The sequence below is a fragment of the Geotrypetes seraphini genome, chromosome 7 (genome assembly GCF_902459505.1).
Source record: "Geotrypetes seraphini chromosome 7, aGeoSer1.1, whole genome shotgun sequence".
NCBI lineage: Eukaryota > Metazoa > Chordata > Amphibia > Gymnophiona > Dermophiidae > Geotrypetes > Geotrypetes seraphini.
Genome location: NC_047090.1, coordinates 123,946,189 through 123,963,749, shown reverse-complemented (window position 1 = coordinate 123,963,749; position 17,561 = coordinate 123,946,189). Strand labels below are relative to the sequence as shown.

Genomic DNA, 17,561 nt, shown 5'->3' with positions numbered 1-17,561 from the left:
TCTCCGTACCTTAGGAAGGATATGGCGTTACTCGAGAAGGTTCAGAGGAGAGCGACACGCTTGATAAAAGGGATGGAAAACCTCTCATACGCTGAGAGATTGGAGAAACTGGGTCTCTTTTCCCTGGAGAAGAGGAGACTTAGAGGGGATATGATAGAGACTTATAAGATCATGAAGGGCATAGAGAGAGTAGAGAAGAACAGATTCTTCAAACTTTCGAAAAATAAAAGAACAAGAGGACATTTGGAAAAGTTGAAAGGGGACAGATTTAAAATGAATGCTAGGAAGTTCTTCTTTATCCAACGAGTGGTGGACACCTGGAATGCGCTTCCAGAGGGCGTAATAGGGCAGAGTACAGTACAGGGGTTTAAGAAAGGATTGGACAATTTCCTGCTGGAAAAGGGGATAGAGGGGTATAGATAGAGGGCTACTGCACAGGTCCTGGACCTGTTGGGCCGCCGCGTGAGCGGACTGCTGGGCATGATGGACCTCAGGTCTGACCCAGCAGAGGCATTGCTTATGTTCTTATGTTCTTATGCCTCTAGTGTTTTCTTTTTGCAGGGTTTGCTTACTGGGACTATGAAAGAATTTCCCCTCCCCCTTCCCAGTTCTCACTACTTAGAGAGTTGATGTTTTAGGGGGTCATCTTAATTTTTCCACTAGGGGCCCATTCAGTTTTATATATGACTTTGGTGTTTGCTTATTACAGGGTTTGTTTACTAGAGCTTTAAAGGGGTTTCCCCTTCCCCAGTTCCCACTATCTAAATAAATTATATTATAGGGGGCCCATCTTAATTTTTCCACCAGGGGCCCAATCAGTTCTAGCTATGAATATTAAGTGCTGTTCTGGTTGTCCCCATCTAAAAAAAACTATTACTACTACTATTTATCATTTTTATAGTGCTACTAGATGTATGCAGCACTGTATATTAAAGAATCAAAAGATAGTCCCTGCTCAGTAGAGGTTACAATCTCATCAAGCAGACAAACAGGACAAGTAGGAGGTTATGAAGTTTTTCAGAGAGGGAATGATGAAAACAGGTATGGGAGCTATAATGGAGCTAGATAAGGTACAAAGGCCAAAATTAATAAGAAGGGGATGGAACAACTTCCTTTTGAAGAAAGGTTAAATAGGTGAATGCTCTTAAGTTTGTAGAGAAATGACAGAGGGGATAGAGGTCTATATTTTATTAATGGGATGGATGGAACAGGTAAATAAGAAACGATTGTAAGACTTTCAGATAGTGCCATGACTAAGGGACAATTAAAGAAACTGATTTAAAGCAAATTGGATAAAATACGATACTTTTGTTTTCTTTTTTACTCAGTGCACAATTAAGCTTTGGAATATGTTGCTAGAGGAAATTGACAAAGGCATCTAGCATAATAAAAGGGTTTAGACAAGTTCTGGAGGAAAAGTTCATAAATAATAATTAGCTAAGTAGACTTGGAGAAAGCACTTTTTATCCCTAAGAATGAACAACAAATAATTAATTTTCTGCGTACTACTTAGTGACCTGGATTGGCCATTAATGACAGGATGTTGAACTTAATGGACCTTTATTCTGACCCACCTTATCCAGTAGTACTGCAAAATGGGCTACATCCAGATACTGTAGGTATTCCCTTGTCTCCAAAGGGTTTATAATCTAAACTCTATACTTTGAGATAATCTAGGTAGCAGATCCTGCTGCAACTGTATAAAATTATGTGACAGAGTTGTGGACATGAAAAAGTATATTTTTATTCATTTGTATATTGGTTGAGGATTCTGTTCTAGTTAAAGATATAAACCTTTTTATTGACCTTTCTTATGGAGTTATCAGTGGTTAACAGAAGGGTATTTTGAACTGATCCTAGAAAAAGACCTGTGCATTATCAAAGGTGGTTTTCAGACTTTCTATGATGATGTAGACAGGGCAGCTGGGAATAGAGCTACAGCCACAATATCTGTAATGCTCCTGTACTTCCAGAACTGGTGGGGGAAGTACGGGAGCGTTACAGACATTGGAAGACCCGAGGGGTTGGAGAAAGGGTGCAGTAAATAGTGGCGGCAGCACTTAGGGACTCGTCATCCAGAGATCATGGCATCCAAATGCCCTAAATGTGAGAAAACCGTTTGACTCCTGAGGCAGGCCTGTGGGCCGAAACATGTACATGTCGAGTCATTGAGTGTACCATTGTGACATTGGAGGAATAAAGATCTTCACATTATCAGATGAGTTGGAGGACACTTTTTTAATGCACATCATTCTGATCTGGACAATTCCATTTTGGTTTCTTTGTATTTGTGTTTTTGTTTTCCCCTGGTTTGTTCTTTCTAAGACAAAGTGGTCCAGGGTCATGGCATGTAATAAAATTTCCCTCTCAAAAACGGGGCCCCCTTGATAGCTCTGATACTGCTTGGAAAAAAAATATTACTTCTCATTGGCCTTCAATCTCACTATCCAGCTAAATCAAAAGCTAGAAGCAGCTAGCAACACAGATTAAACTGTTTTGCTGTAGTCTCAAATAATTGTAATCACTTTGCATGTTGTTATTTTAATAATAATAATAACAGTTTATATACCGCAGGACCGTAAAGTTCTATGTGGTTTACAATGATTAAAAAGGTGCTACAAATTCATTACAAAAATCTGTTAACGGTCCCCAGACTTTCTGAAATTTACTCACATAACCTTTTTGTGTTGCAATGGTGAGTTCCATTTTGTAAGATATTTGATTAGAGGGAAAAAGGGGTAGGATTTTATTTCTGATTATTACGTAATATATCAATATTTGAATGAATTCACAATAAAGATGATTTTATGTATTATTGAATTGGGAGGGAGGGAGGGATGGGGGATTATTATATTCAATAAAAATGATATAAATTTAGATTTCTTACATAATATTTTAACATTATAGAATACTAATTTTCTAATGAAATGTTAAATTTGATGCTAATATGTGAGTTAATCAAGTGTGTATCTTTAAGTTTTATATGAGTTTATGTGATACACTTGTTGTAACATACAAAAAATGAATAAAGAATTAAAAAAAAAAAAGGTGCTACAAATTGAGTAGAGTTGACAAAGTTAAAAAGTTAGTGATTAACAGCTCTAGAGATCAGTTATTGTGGAATAAGATTGTACAGATCTATTTCCAATAGTTCACTGAACTAAAGCTGAGGACTGATCTATAAAAACTTTACAAAACTGGAGATACAGCAATAAAATCAACCAAGCCAATGCAACATGCCTTGTCTCACTTCCAAAGCCCTCTACCCTCCCATACAGAACGAGACCGGAAGTCTGTACCAGAAACAGAAGTGACGTTCTGCGGCGGCCGTGGCAACCATAGCGGTTGTCTTTAGCTGTGTTGCGAGTCTGGCGCTGGATGGTGGAAAGGCTGCGGGGAGCGAGCAAGAAATGGCCGATGAGGCCTTATTCTTACTACTGCACAGCGAGTTGGTGGCTTGCGTGTACAAGTCCCCCGAACAGGGGGAAGCGGTGAGTAGCCTGACGGCTCCCGGCTGCTTGCCAGAATAGTATCATATGGAAAGCTGGGAGGCAGAGAGAGTTAGGCCCACGGGCGTGTTTGGGGGCTGCCGGTAACTCTTGATCGTGGGGCGTTTCCCTCAAAATTAAAGGCTAGATGTAATGGACTCTAGATGTTTATTTTAAGTTATTGTTTACTGTATCGACTTCAGAAATTAAGGTTCTTGTTAATATTTTATTGTTAGCTTTTCTGTTTATACCCGAATAAGGGAATCAATCTCCTGTCTACTAAAAAGGTATAATCTTACAGAACCAGTTTCTTGTAAATTACAACCTTGAATTTCCTAAAGGAACTCTGGGGAGTAGGTGATAGTTAAAAAAAAAAAATAAAATAACCAGTGGTTTAACCTTTTCCTATCGTGTGTCCCAGATGATGGGACATTCCCAAAACGTCGTTGCCATCGTATGTCCCATACTAATAAAGAGCCAGGAACACAAAATATTTGAATTTACAGACTTATGTGACTTATTTACATTATGTTTACAATAGCCGTAAATGATAACGGTGAATAATTCAAAACTTTGCTAAAATAATTACGATTGGAACCAGCGTAACATAAAATGTATTACGATAGGAAAAGGTTAATAGAGATTTAAAGATTGTGAGCCTATGGGAACAGAAAAAAATTACTTGGATGTACTGCTTTCAAAGCCTGCAGGCAATATCCTGTATAAGAAATTAAATAATAATTTAGCCTACACCTTATCTAGTAGTAGTACAAGATGGGCTTCATCCAGGTACTATAGGCATTCCCTTGTCTCCAAAGGGTTTATAATCTAAATTCTGTACTTTGAAATAATCCAAATAGTAGATCCTGCTGCAGCTGTTTACAATTCTGTGACAAAAGTTTTGGACATTAAAAAGTATACTAATTTATTTGTATATTGGTTGGAGATTCTGTTCTAGTTAAAGATATAAACCTTTATATTGACCTTTCTTATGAAGATATTCTTTTTTGTGTGTGTGGGGAGGGGAATAAATCATAGTAACCTTATAAAAGAGAAGGAGGAGGATTGGTATAGGGGAGAAAAGGACCAAGACAAGAAGATTTTAGAGATGAGGGGAGGTAAAAGAGAAATGAGGATGATTGGTCAGAGAATGGGAACATGATGGCGGTATGGAGACAGAACATGAACAATGCCTCTTTTCTCCCCACATAGTACTGATCCTTTTGCTACCTCTTACATGCGTCCCTGGCCTTAATTAATCCCTCTGTCGCACTCACCCATCTCCTTTTGCACACTTCTCTATCACCCTACAGATTATCACTGTTGTCATCTCCCTCTCCCTGCTGATTTCTTTTTATTGGATTAATATGTTAGTGGATGTTAGAGAGCCTGTTTTTGTGCTGTGTTTTCCTTCACCGCCAAGCTCAATTCGTGTCTGAACTTTCCAGGACAATGTACAGTATTGTCATGTGGTTCAAAATGTCAGTTGGAACATGTGACCCACAGTATTGCCACTCAATGGTTGACTAGTGTATATTTGGGAGGACAGGGATGAGCAAGGTACAAGGGAGTGCTGAAAAGTTCTCAGGCCAGCCAAGAAGAGAATGACTTGGATATGTTTCTGCAATTGGCACCTAACGAAATAAGATAACATTCTGTTCAGCTACAGTGGCAAAATAATGCTTAGAATTTAGGAAGTTGGTTGGTTGGGCTGAAAACATTTCAGCACTCCCACATATGCATGTACCTGAATGATCAAGCTAACATTCCATTCAAGCAGCTCTTCAGGGTGAGGGTGGTGGTGAAGGAGATGGGCACGTCTAGCCACTTCTCATATCTTCTGAGACAGATCCTCTCTGCTAAGGGTACTTTTTCCACCATTTTTCTTGGGATCCCTTAAATTGTACTTCTTTAACTACCTTTGACCCACTCTGGATCGCTTGGCAGTCCCCAGGTTAAGACTCGTACTTACGAACCAGGGTCCTGCTTCTCCCTTCCGTGTCCCAACGCACCCCTCTTCCTCCCTTCCATGCTCAATGCACCCCTCTTCGTCCTTCCCATCCTCTATTCTGTGTTCCAAGTTTGTGTGCCTCTCCCGCAGGTGTTTTACCTTTTCTGGCCAGCTCTTTCTTCCAAACTGCATTTCTCTTCATGGGACAGCCGTGAGCCGCGTGTAGGAACGGCGGCTGCGGCTTTGTGAAGAGGAGGAAGTTGGCCAAAACAGATAAATGCCCTTGGGAGAGAGGCATGAACTTGGGATACAGAATGGAGGAAGGGAGAGAGAGAGAGACATTTTGGAACATGAGAGAGAGAGGAGGTGTGTTGGGACACAGAAGGAAGGGAGGGAACACAAACTTTGGACAGAGGATGGAAAGAAGGAAGGAGGGAGGGGGCATGAACTTGGGACACAGAATGGAGGGAGGGGAGCATGAACTTGGGACATGGGATGGAAGAATGGAGGGAGTGAGAGAAAGGTGCTGAGGTGGGGGAGGGAGAATTGTTGGGCATGAGTGTTTAATATTCTTTACTGTTTAAAGTTCTTATAGACTGAATACTGTACAGGAGAACATAAACACTCAGATTCTCACATGATTCGAGTTACATAAAAATTCAACTTAAGAACAGTTTTAAAAACGGAACTCGTTCTTAACCCGAGGACTGCCTGTATAACAAGTTTGTAGGCATGTAATCAGAGGAGACCAGGACCCAAACTGAAGGGCTGTATCATCTCATTTTGTAGTATGCATTGATGCATCTCCTCAGTCCTAATTATCTTCTGCATTTTACCCCTTGTTCCCAGGGATCAACTCCTGCCCCAAACTTCTTTGTGAAATATGCCATGTTCTGCTTTCACCTAGTCATGACCCACTGATCCTATAAACTTGTATCCAATGCTTTTATCAATGATTTGGATGGACTGTCAATTGTATTTTATATTAGTTTATTTTTAAAAGGGTATTCAGTGCATATCACATTGTGCTAAATGAACATAAAGTAGTTTTGTTAAAAAATAGTTCTTCTGCTGGCCTCTCCTCTAATGGAAGTGGTATTTATTGGCTTTAGATAGTGTTAAGTTTTATTTTTAAGGCAAATTATTAAAGAAAAGCAATTTAGAGCATTACTGAGAGCTGAGTCTTTCAATCTGGAGAGTGTAAATCATCGGACAGTCCCTACTAGTTTGCCATGTTTCATGGTGCAGAATATGTGTGTCAGAGTGAACGTTTTGATATTTACATGTTCAGTCATATAAGGTAAACAGTATGCTGTTTAGTATGAGCCGCTTGTTTTTGTGTAGTAGAATTTGTTAATTCTAATGGTGGTACCTCTGTAGCCATTAAGCTGGATTCCTTTTTAAATAATCCTGAAAGTTCTTCACTTTAAAATACTGAATTTTGGCTTTCAGAAATCTGCTACCACTGCACTGCCAAGAGAGGAGAATGAGTTCTGTTTGTCTTTAACACTTTTAGATTGCAGCCAGAGGCCAGTGAAATCAAACAAATGGTTGCCGGTACCTTTTCTAAGGTTAAATGTGTTGCTCCTGAAGTAGACCTAAGTTGTACAGGAAAAGACTTGAAGGCCATTCTAGTAATTAAAGTTTGAGATTCTTTGTCATGCTAAAAAAGATACCTGTTCTGAACCCCTGTCTCATACGTCCTATGGGGCTCATAATCAAAACTTAAACACGTCTAAAAACGACCCAAGTTGCATTTGGATGACCTAAAAAACAGGTCGTCCAAGTGCCAATAATCAAACCAACTTTCTGGAGGTGTTGTGGGACTTTTTATGCATCTGAATGCCGCTGTATGTCCAGAACTGAAAGTGGCGTATCTGGAGGAGTGGTTAGGGTGACCTAGACTTAGTCATCCTGCAGGGATAATCAAATGTTTTACTAGACATCCTGGATGAAACTTAAACGTGAGTTAGACCAGTGTTCTTCAACCACTGGTCCATGGACCAGTGCCGGTCCACAGAAATTTCCTGCCGGTCCACAGGGCCAGCACATGCATCAGGCCCAAAACAGTCTTCTTCAACCGCCGGTCCATGGTGCGATCGATGCGGCGTTATCTTTGAGCCAGCTCCCTCTTCCTAACTGATTCAATGCACAAAGCCACGGGCAGTGGCTCCTATGGGCATCCTGCGCCTGAACTGGAAGCCTTCTCTCTGACTTTGCAACATCAGAGGGAAGGCTTCCTGATGAGGCACGGGACGTGCAAGGTGAAATTAGTACTATTATGGGGCGGGGTCTGGGGTAGAGATGTGCGGGGTCTGGCCCACGACTTAGCCCCGTGTTCTTCAACCGCCGGTCCACAAAATAATTATTTTATTTGTGCCAGTCCATAGGTGTAAAAAGGTTGAAAAACACTGAGTTAGATGATGTAAAAACAGGTACAAGTGCCACAAAGGCATCCAGAGTGACCAGGTAACTGCAGAGTAGTGCTGCCCGATTCAGAGAAAAATATTTCGATTTTCGATTCACCCTGTTGAATCGATTGTTCGATTTGATTCGATTCACTGTTAATGACACAGCTTTTTAAGTTTAAACATTTTATTTAACCAAGGCAATATAATGTCAAAAATAGGAACATCCAAACTATAACATAGCTGTAAAATTAGTTAGAAACATAGATTCACAGCTTCCCCAAAGCAAATCATCCCCAAAGTTTCCCAGCCCCCCTGCCTGGTTCTCAGTTTTTCCAGGCCCCTGCCAATTCTCAGCTTCCATCCCCAGCCCCCCTGCCGATTTCAGCTTCCATCCCCAGCCCCCAAGACTCACCAGCCCCCCTGCCGATTTCAGCTTCCATCCCCAGCCCCCCTGCCGATGTATTTACTTACTGCCTGGACTGGATATTAAATTGCAGGGAAGAGAGGAGAAATGCGGGGAAAGAGCCAGCCAAATCTAGTATTTGTTGCTGCCGAGTGTCGAGGTCTGCTGCTTGAGGTCCGCTCGCTCGCCGCTTGATTCTCTCTCTCTCTCACCACTCCTTTCATTTCTTCGATGTAACTTCCAGTTTTGCAAAACCAGAAGTTACATTAGATGGGAAGAGTCTGGCGGCCGGCGGCATAAAATAGCCCGAAGTTCCCCGAACTCATCTTGCGGCTGAATCGGTGAGTCCGGTTTTTATAAAAAATGAACCAATTCGAATCGATTCACCTGATTTGAATTGGTGAACCGATTCGAATCGTGAATCGGGCAGCACTGCTGCAGAGATAAAGTAAAGACCCCACACACTCCCCTAGTATTCACTGATCCCCCCTTACCCCCAAAGATCAGAATAAAAAAGTACATACCTGTCTCCAGAACATCAGCACCTGGTATAAGAAAGCCTAGTAGAGTTGCAACAGCCTGGGGGGTGGGCTAGTGAACCATAGAGAGGAGTACCCAGACCCATGAGCCACTCTAATCACTACATCAATGGTGGAACATCTGTGCTCCCCCAACTCTCCCCCCCCAACCGTGCCATATAGGTGCCACCTGCAGCCATAAGGGCTATTGGGTTGTAGACAGGTGGGTATAATGGGTTTTGGGGGGCTCACCATAACCTATAAGGGAAGGGAGTTTGGTGAGATGTTTATCTGGCAATCTTTTTGTGAAGTTCACAGCAATGCCCTGTAAGGTGCACCACTGCTCTGTTGCCATGTCTTGGTGGCCAGTTCATTACAAGATTGGCCCCTCCCATGTCCAGATGGTCTTGTTCTGGGTGTTTGGGACTTGAATGAAATTTTGGTTGAAAATGTGGTATAAAGATAGATGTCCTGGTGGTCTGGACAAACATAGCCTGGATATCCAGATAGACGATTAAATAAAAATTCTAGACTTATTTTTTGAAAATGGGCATTTTCCCACTGCTGATTTTGGGCATCTAGTGCCATACGCCCAAATTGGACTTAGACGTATGTTTTGATTATGTCCCTCCACATTTACAACAGATCTGATCCCAACATTTTAACTGACTGCTTTATTAAATTACTCTTCATTTTGTAGGAAAATGGAAGATGCATCACTAAACTGGAAAACATGGGATTTAGAGTTGGACAGGGATTAATAGAAAGGTGGGTAGGACGTCGGCTTACATTGCCTAAGGAATGCACTTTTTTGTTGTTTGTTTGTTTTTTTAACAGTAAGTATGCCTAATTTGTAGTCTGACTTTCTTATTCCTAAGAATTGGACATTACATTTGTGTTTACATTTAACTGTATTCAGACATTATATAAATTGTCAATATTTCCTGTTCTTTGTAGATTTACCAAGGACACTGCCAGGTTTAAGGATGAGTTAGATATAATGAAATTCATCTGCAAAGATTTTTGGACTACTGTGTTTAAAAAGCAAATTGATAACCTGAGGACCAATCACCAGGTACTACAAAGAATAGTAATAGAAGTTGTAACATGCATGTATTTACATGTAGACGTATTTATAAAAATTTGACTTTATATACCTTTTTCTGTTACATAAGCATAGGAATCTGTAATCTAGGTCAGTGGTCGGCAAACCGCGGCTCTTTAGCCACTTGAGTGTGGCTCTGCACGTGCCTAGGGCCCAAAACTGTCAGGGGGCCCCAGGGCCGGCGTTAGGGGGGAGCACAGGGCAAGCTGCCCTGGCCCCACAGATCCAGGGGGCCCTGTGATCAAAACTTCTTTATTTAACACCTAAATTTTCCTTTTCAGAAGGGCCCCGACATGTCAGCCATTCTCACAAACTGCTGGCAGGTGCCCTGAAGCTTTCCCTTTGCGGCAATCTGCCCTGTCAGAAACGGGAAGTTGTGGCAGAGGGAAAACTTTAGGGCAGCCGCCAGCAGCTTGTGAAAACAGCTGCTGTGTCGGGGCCCTTCTGTAAAGGAAAATTTTGGCTACCGGGGGGGGGGGGTGTAAGGGGGACGGGACGACAGCAATCTCTTGCCTTCCATACTTCTCCTCCTCCCCCGTACTGTCCAGCTTTCCCTCCTCTCCTGGCTGGAACTTCTCATCTTTCCCCCAAGAAATTCAACAGTTTTCCTTCCTCCCTCTTCGACTGTACCAGCAGGTCAGTTTGTCTGCACAATACTCGCTGCTGCTGTGCACCAGAAAGAAGTGAGTGAAGCAGAAATGACAAAAGGTAGAAAATATTTTTTTGTCAATAAATAAGATTATTATTATGATATCTGATTTTATTTAATGTTAGTAGCTAGTTAAACCTACTCCTAAAAACATGGTTCTTGAAAAGAGATTTGGTTCTCAAAAGAAATCTTAATCGTTGTACTGCTGATATTTGGCTCTTTTGACTAATGAGTTTCCCGACCACTGCTTTAGGAGAATATCCTCTGGTCGTGAACTGTTGCAGAAGGATGTCAGTCGCATCTTTTAGTGCCTCCTCCTTCACCAGTGGAGTATAATGCCCTCTTCAGTTTTTCCTTCGGCAAACGAACTGAGGTGTGTTATGATCAGCTCTGTATGGTTTTTATTATTTTCGGGCATTTTAAAAAAATCTATTTCAGGAGGCTTTGGTGCCTAGAGTTCTGCAATTTGGGGCAGCTCTGCTTGGGAGAAGATGCATATTCCTACATGGGTGGTTTGCTGCTCGCAGGGCAACCTCCAGGTGTATCTGTTGAGCCAGCCTGCTTGGTTCGGTTTGGAAGCTCAGGGACCATTCCACTGGGAGCTAGCTTGTCTTCTGATTTATCAAAGATTTGAGCCTGTGGGACCCCTGTATGAGTCCCTTTGGGCTTCAGGGAGTCTGCTGCAATTTTCACTCCCCCAGTCGTGGCTTGAGGATCTGTGGAGGTTGAGGTTTCAGCTGAGTCCGGTCCGACTGGCAGCCTGAAGATCTCTAGTTTTGGGTCCGTTCTGGAAAGGATTTGAGGCAGAAAATCTTTTCCCATCAGTCAGGCTGCAGGAAAGCTGACAAGGCAGGCACCAGCGCAGTGAGTTCAGCACATTGTTCCCTAGGGGGAAATGGGGGGGGGGGTTGCTTCAAGAATTTTGATTTTTGAGGGTTTCTGGGGCCAGAGATAGGGTCCTCTCCTCCAAAACTCCTTTTTTTTAAAAAAAATTTATAAACTTCAGGGGAGCCCTCACAGGCTAGTTTTAGTGCAAATTTGCTATTCTATCCTCATATCATGCCAGTTTTGTGCTGGATGATTGGCCGAGGAGCGTCCATATACTGCATGCCAAGGGAGCTCCAGGCTTAGAATCTTCTGAGTCCTCTAGTGCTGGAGAACCACAGGGGGTCCAGTTGGCAGTGAAGAAGTCCCTTCCGGAGCCCCCAAACAGTGAGTCTGTGAAGCACAAGTGTGTAGAAGTGACAGAGCCCGGGAGAAGCCAGTCTGAAATCTTGCAAGGCTCCATGGAGTCTCCTATTCAGGGCTTTACTCCAGATTTTGTTAATCTCTTTTTGGAAAGCCTATTTAATGGGACTGGGACACTCTGCACTGCCTGTGAGTTCACTGGCTTTGGACTGTGTAGAGATTCCACTCCAGGAGTCCTCTCTGCCGTTAAAGAACCAGGTGGACCAGGACTGGTGATTCATGGATTAAACTCCTGCTTTCATGATAAGATCTTGTACTCTCTTGAATAACAACTGACTAAATGTTCAAGCAAGCCCAACACAATCTTGCGAACAATCAGTTCGGTTTATTCCTTCCAGAGGGGAGACGTGATTTTTGAGCCTAAGCAGCAGTTGTTGTATGATTAACAAAGGTGATTATAGAGAGAAAAATACAGTGAAAACCTGAAGTGGCTTCAGCTCCTGAGGATGCCTGTGTGGCGAAATGCAAGATTGTGTTGGGCTGGCTTGAACATTTAATCAGTTGTTATTCAAGAGAGAACAAGATCTTATCATGAAAGCAGGAGTTTAATCCATGAAGCACCAGTTTGGCAAGGACATTTTTAAATAAAACACTGGACAATATGGAACTGATTATCCAGGTTTTCGGGGCAACAAGGACATTTGTCTGGGTTGTCTGTTGAAAGATGTTTGTTATAAGTCAGAGGGTGGTATATTCAATATATTTATAATATTTATGAAAAAAGTAAGGTTGACTAATAAATTATTAATGGTGTGTGCATATATGTATTAGTTCTTCTCTTCTTCTAAATGTTTAATGAATATGCATGAGAGAGGGTTGCATATAATGGAAGTGACAGGTATGCAAATCTCTCTCATGCATATTCATTAGGGATATCTTGAAAGCCCGACTGGCGGGGGGGTCCCCAGGACAGGGTTGAGAACCACTGCACTAGTCTCTGGACTCATCTGCTGTGACTAAAGGAAAGAAAATTATCAGGTAAGGACATAATTTTATCTTCGACCAGGGAGATGATCCCTTGGTGTGGCAGCTTTTTAAGTCTGCTATCATGCCTCACGTTTTTGAATGTGCTCAGGGAATTGAAACTGAAACCATGAAAACCATTAATCTCTCACTGCACGGTTAAGAATGGTTCAGGTACTCAAACTATCTTTTTTCCTGTCTCGAAGCAATTGGGAGTTTCTGGAAGGCTGTCTTAAGGGTAGCCTATGACTATAGCTAAGCTTTACCTTATGGCTCTGGAATTCCAGCTGTTCAGTCAGCCAAAGTTGGATTCTATGGTGGCTCAAATGACAAAGCTTACCTTCCTCCTCCTCCTCCTATTTGTTCTGCCACTGGCAGCTCCGTATTTGCTACCAGCATTCTGGAAAGTGGACACACCACCCCAGTTGAATTGCATCCTAATCATATAACTACCAAAGAGATTCGTGGTCAAAAGAAGTGAAGCTTTGACCTAACACTTTACAAGATGTCAGTGGATACAGAAGAATGCCTGGGAAGTTCAGTGGTTCAGGTCATCAAGAACAACTTTGCAGCACCTGAAATCCTAGACACCAGACTCCCATGGAAGATAGCACCATACTTCCTCAGTAGAATAATCACTGTGATGGCAAAAACATTCATTCGACTAGTTACCAATGTGCAATTGATCGATGTGCTGGAATAACAGAGGGAAAACCCATTTTTTTATGTACAAAGTAGCACCAGAGGGGACCTAGGAGAGTTTCTGGCCTCTCTGGATCTCATGGAAGCGTACTTGCAGGTTCCAATTTTTCTGGTCCACCGCAAGTTTTTGCAGTTTCATGTTTTGGAACAGGATTACCAGTTCTCAGCCCTGCCATTTGGGCTGGTGACAGTGCTCACTCAGAAATGTATGAAGATGAAAGTGAGGTTATGCAAATCTTGACAGTGCCCCAGACCTTCACCAAGGTGATGGTGGTGGTGGCGGCTTACCTGCGAAAGATGGGTCTCCAGGTTCACCCTTACTTGGACGACTGGTTGATCAAGGTGCCCTCTTTAGAAGAGGGGTGCTGCCTGGTGGAATATGTGCTCCTTGTGCTGGAGGATTTGGGCTGGATTATCAACTTCAGGAAGAATCATTTGATACCCACTTAATCACTGGAATATCTGGGTGTTCTCTTCGACATAGCAATAGGCCACACCTAAATACTGGAGACCCGCAGTCAGAAGCTGTGTACCCAGATATCTGCCCTTCTTCAGCAGCTGGCTCCTTCGGCATGGGATTATCTTCAGATTCTTGGATCCATGGTGGTAACGCTGCATGTCATCCCTTGGGCAAGGGTGCACATGCGTCCTCTTCAGCATGCATTACTTTCTCTTGCTGGGCTCCGCACAGGGAAGCTTGCAAGCACATCTGTTTTGGACTCTGGAAACCCAAGGAGCATGGACTTGCAGCTTCTCCTGACTTCATGCCACAAGGGCATACCACTACGAATTTCCTTCTGGGTCATGGTGATGACGGATGCTAGCCTTCGGGGCTGGGGAGCACAGTGCAATCGTTGTCCTGTTCAGGGGGGTTGGACGCCCTCTCAGCGGAAGTGGCCATCAACTGGTTGGAGCTCCGAGCCATTTGATTAGCCCTGGCATGATTGCAGAAGACCCTGGAGGGCCAAGCAGTAAGGGTCTTCTCCAACAATGCGACAGCCGTAGCCTATATCAATCGCCAGGGAGGGACCAAGAACTCAGGAAGCCCGTCTGCTGTTTCTCTGTGCAGAGCGTCATCTTCTAGCATTGAGAGCAGCACTTGTGATGGGAGTAGACAAAGTTCAAGCTGACTTCCTCAGACAGACGCTGAATCCGGGTGAGTGGGCCTTGTCCCTGGAGGCGTTCCAAGCGATAGTGAGGCGCTGGCGATGGCCCCAGTTCAACCTCATGGCTACGGCAAGAAACAGGAAAGCGGATCGCTTTTTCAGTCGAAGATTGGAGCCCAGGAGCGAGGGTCTCGATGCTCTAGTATAGCTGTGACCTCTCCTGTATGTGTTTCTTCGGCCGCTGATCAGCCAAGTCCTTCGGAGGATCATGGCTCATCCAGGCCACGCCATTCTGGTAGCTCCAGATTGGCCTCACAGGCCTTGGTACGCAGATCTAATGCACTTGCTCAGAGGTCGCAGCCTATGCCTCAGTGTCTATCTGGACCTTCTCTTGCAGGGTCAGATTGCCATGGAAGACCCGTGTCACTTTGCTCTTACGATGTGGCTCTTGAGGATGAGGCCTTAGAGCATAAAGGATATTCTGCTGAGGTCTAAGAAGTCGTCCATGATATCAGCCTAAGCTAAGGTGTGGAAAGCCTTCCAACATTGGTGTGCCTAAGAGCAGGTGGACCCTCATTTAGCTCTGATCTCGCAGATTCTCACCTTTCTGCAGGCTGCTATGGATAAAGGCTTCACAGTGGCGTCTCTTTGGGTCCAGGTGGCCAGCTCTCCTGTTTTAGATCCTGAGAGCATCGGACCTCCTTGGCATCTCTTCCTGATGTTGCAAGATTCATAAAGGGGGGCTCTTTGTGTCTGCCCACTGGTTAAGCATCCATTCCATTCCTGGGACCTTAAAGTGGTGTTGTCTAGCCTAACAAAGGCTCCTTATGAGTCTCTGCGAGAGGCTTCCCTCTTGGACTTGACGCTCAGGACAGTTTTTCTGGTCGTCATTACCTCGGCGCATCGTGTTTCAGAGCTGGAGGCTTTGTCTTGCAGAGACCATTTCCTCTGTATTTCGAGGGTTTCTCTTCAGACAGTTCCTTCCTTCCTAAAGTGAAACCATTTTTCATGTTAATCAGGATGTCTGTTTGCCTGCCTTTCAACTGACAGGTTAGAAGTCACAGGACTAACTGTTGAAGAAACTGGATGTGCGCAGTGTTCTGCGATATTTGAAGGTCACCAACGAGTTTCATCTTTCTGACAATTTGTTTGTGCTGACTCATTCGGTTAGGAAGGTGCTCCCACTTACAAGACCACAATCTCCAGTTGGATCCGGAGGCCCATTTCGTTAGCCTATATTCTTTCAGGGAAACAGTTCCCTGTTTTAGTTAAGGCACATTCTACCAGGAGTGTGGCTTCTTTGTGGGCCAAAGCTAGATCTGTCTCTCCTGAGGAGATTTGCAGAGCGGCCACATGGTTTTCTCTGCACATGTTTGCCAAGTTCTACAGAGTGGATATGGCAGCAAGATAGGATTCCACCTTTGGGTCCTCGGTCTTAAGGGTTGGCGCAGCTTGCCCACCTTAGTGTTTTGGGGGACTGCTTTTGTACGTCCCTACTGTCTAGAATGTCTCACCTATTGCATTGGAAAAGGAGACTTTGTACTTACTCTGGTAAGCTCTTTTCCAATAGATAGTTGAGACATTCTAGACGCCCGCCCTGACTTTACTACACTGCATTTCAGTTTTCAGTCTTAGATGCCTTTCGGTCCTTGAGGGCTGGGAAGAATTTGTATACAGTATATTTCAATTTATTGGGGAGTAGTTCTGAGCTCCTTTGAAGCCTGTGTTGGCAGTTAACAATACTGTTTTGTTGCGTTTGAGCAGAACAATTTGTTTAAGCTTGTTCTACAGGTGCCTCTACTTCAAGAGGATTGGGTGGCTCTCTGTGCTTGGGTACTAACTGTAGAGATTGCTAAACTGTTCAGTGAAGTAGTCCAGAGGCAGAATGAAAAATCTGGAGTGGATTCCTTCTGTAGCCATTCGGCTAAAGGGAAATAACCCTACTGCCTAGAATGTCTCACCTATCTACTGGAAAAGAGCTTACCAGGGTAAGTACATAATCTCCTTATCAAGACCAGCGAATGCAATTTCTATTGCAAATTAACTATTAAGACAATACAATGTAATAATTGTCTGCCAATGTACTAAACTGGCTTTTGTGAATTGTTTGGGGTTTTTTTTTTTTCCTCTTGGTTAGTATCTGCCTCTGAAAATAATAAAACTGCATTTTTCCTATGTAATATGCAATACGTCATACTTTTTTGTATAAATCTAAATGTCTGTCCCTTCTTTCTTTGTAAGAAACTACATTGTCATTTTTACTTTCTTGAAAGGGTATTTATGTACTTCAAGACAACAAATTTCGTCTGCTAACTCAAATATCTGCTGGAAAGCAATATTTGGAGCATGCACCCAAGGTAATCCTTTCTCAGTACAAAAGTAAGCAGCTATAAGTTAAGTACTGTGAGTAACCTTTTTATTTTAGTGCCTGCTTAAGATGATATAATATCAGTTTAGAATTTACATTATTTAATTTAACTTTATAATATTTCTGTATTGTTTACTCCAGTGTTTTTCAACCTTTTTATACCCGTGGACCGGCAGAAATAAAAGAATTATTTTGTGGACCGGCAAACTACTAAGACTGAAATAAAAAAAACAAAACACATTTCTGCCCAGTCTCCGCAAGCTCGGTTCCCGCAAACCATCTGATCCCATCCGCACAAGCCTCAGTTATGATTTTATATTGAACATAGTCCAGTACCTCCCCTCTTTTCTCCATCTTAATCCAGCATATACCTTCCATCACCCTACTCCCTCCATTCCTTATTCAGCATCTTCTCCTTGTCTCCTTATTCCCCCTTTACCATGTCCAGCATATCCCCTCTGTCTCCCTACTCCTTCTACCCATGTCCAACATCTTACTTCTGTCTTCATACTCCACCCTCCTGTTCAGCATTTTCCATGTTTCTCTGCCCCCTGCAAGGTCCAGTATCTGCCTTTGTGTCCCTATTCTTCCAACTCCCACCTAGTTCCAATAGCTATCCTCCCCCAAGGGGATCCACCATCTCCCTTCT

The 17,561-nt window shown here is 43.1% G+C and overlaps 1 protein-coding gene across 3 annotated transcripts in view; it reads left to right on the top strand.

Moving 5' to 3' along the window:
* The first annotated feature begins 3,215 nt into the window (after positions 1–3,215).
* Positions 3,216–17,561, top strand: part of TRAPPC6B (trafficking protein particle complex 6B) — a 36,769-nt gene continuing 22,423 nt past the window's right edge. Inside the window, exons 1-4 of one of the 3 annotated variants that reach the window (XM_033952222.1) lie at positions 3,216–3,491; positions 9,472–9,539; positions 9,729–9,846; positions 16,818–16,923. In XM_033952222.1, coding sequence (XP_033808113.1) covers positions 3,411–3,491; positions 9,472–9,539; positions 9,729–9,846; positions 16,818–16,923 — 373 coding nt within the window. In that variant the 5' untranslated portion in view covers positions 3,216–3,410. The remainder of the gene's footprint in view (positions 3,492–9,471; positions 9,540–9,728; positions 9,847–16,817; positions 16,924–17,561) is intronic. The other 2 variants (XM_033952221.1, XM_033952223.1) reach the window with 2 other exon arrangements.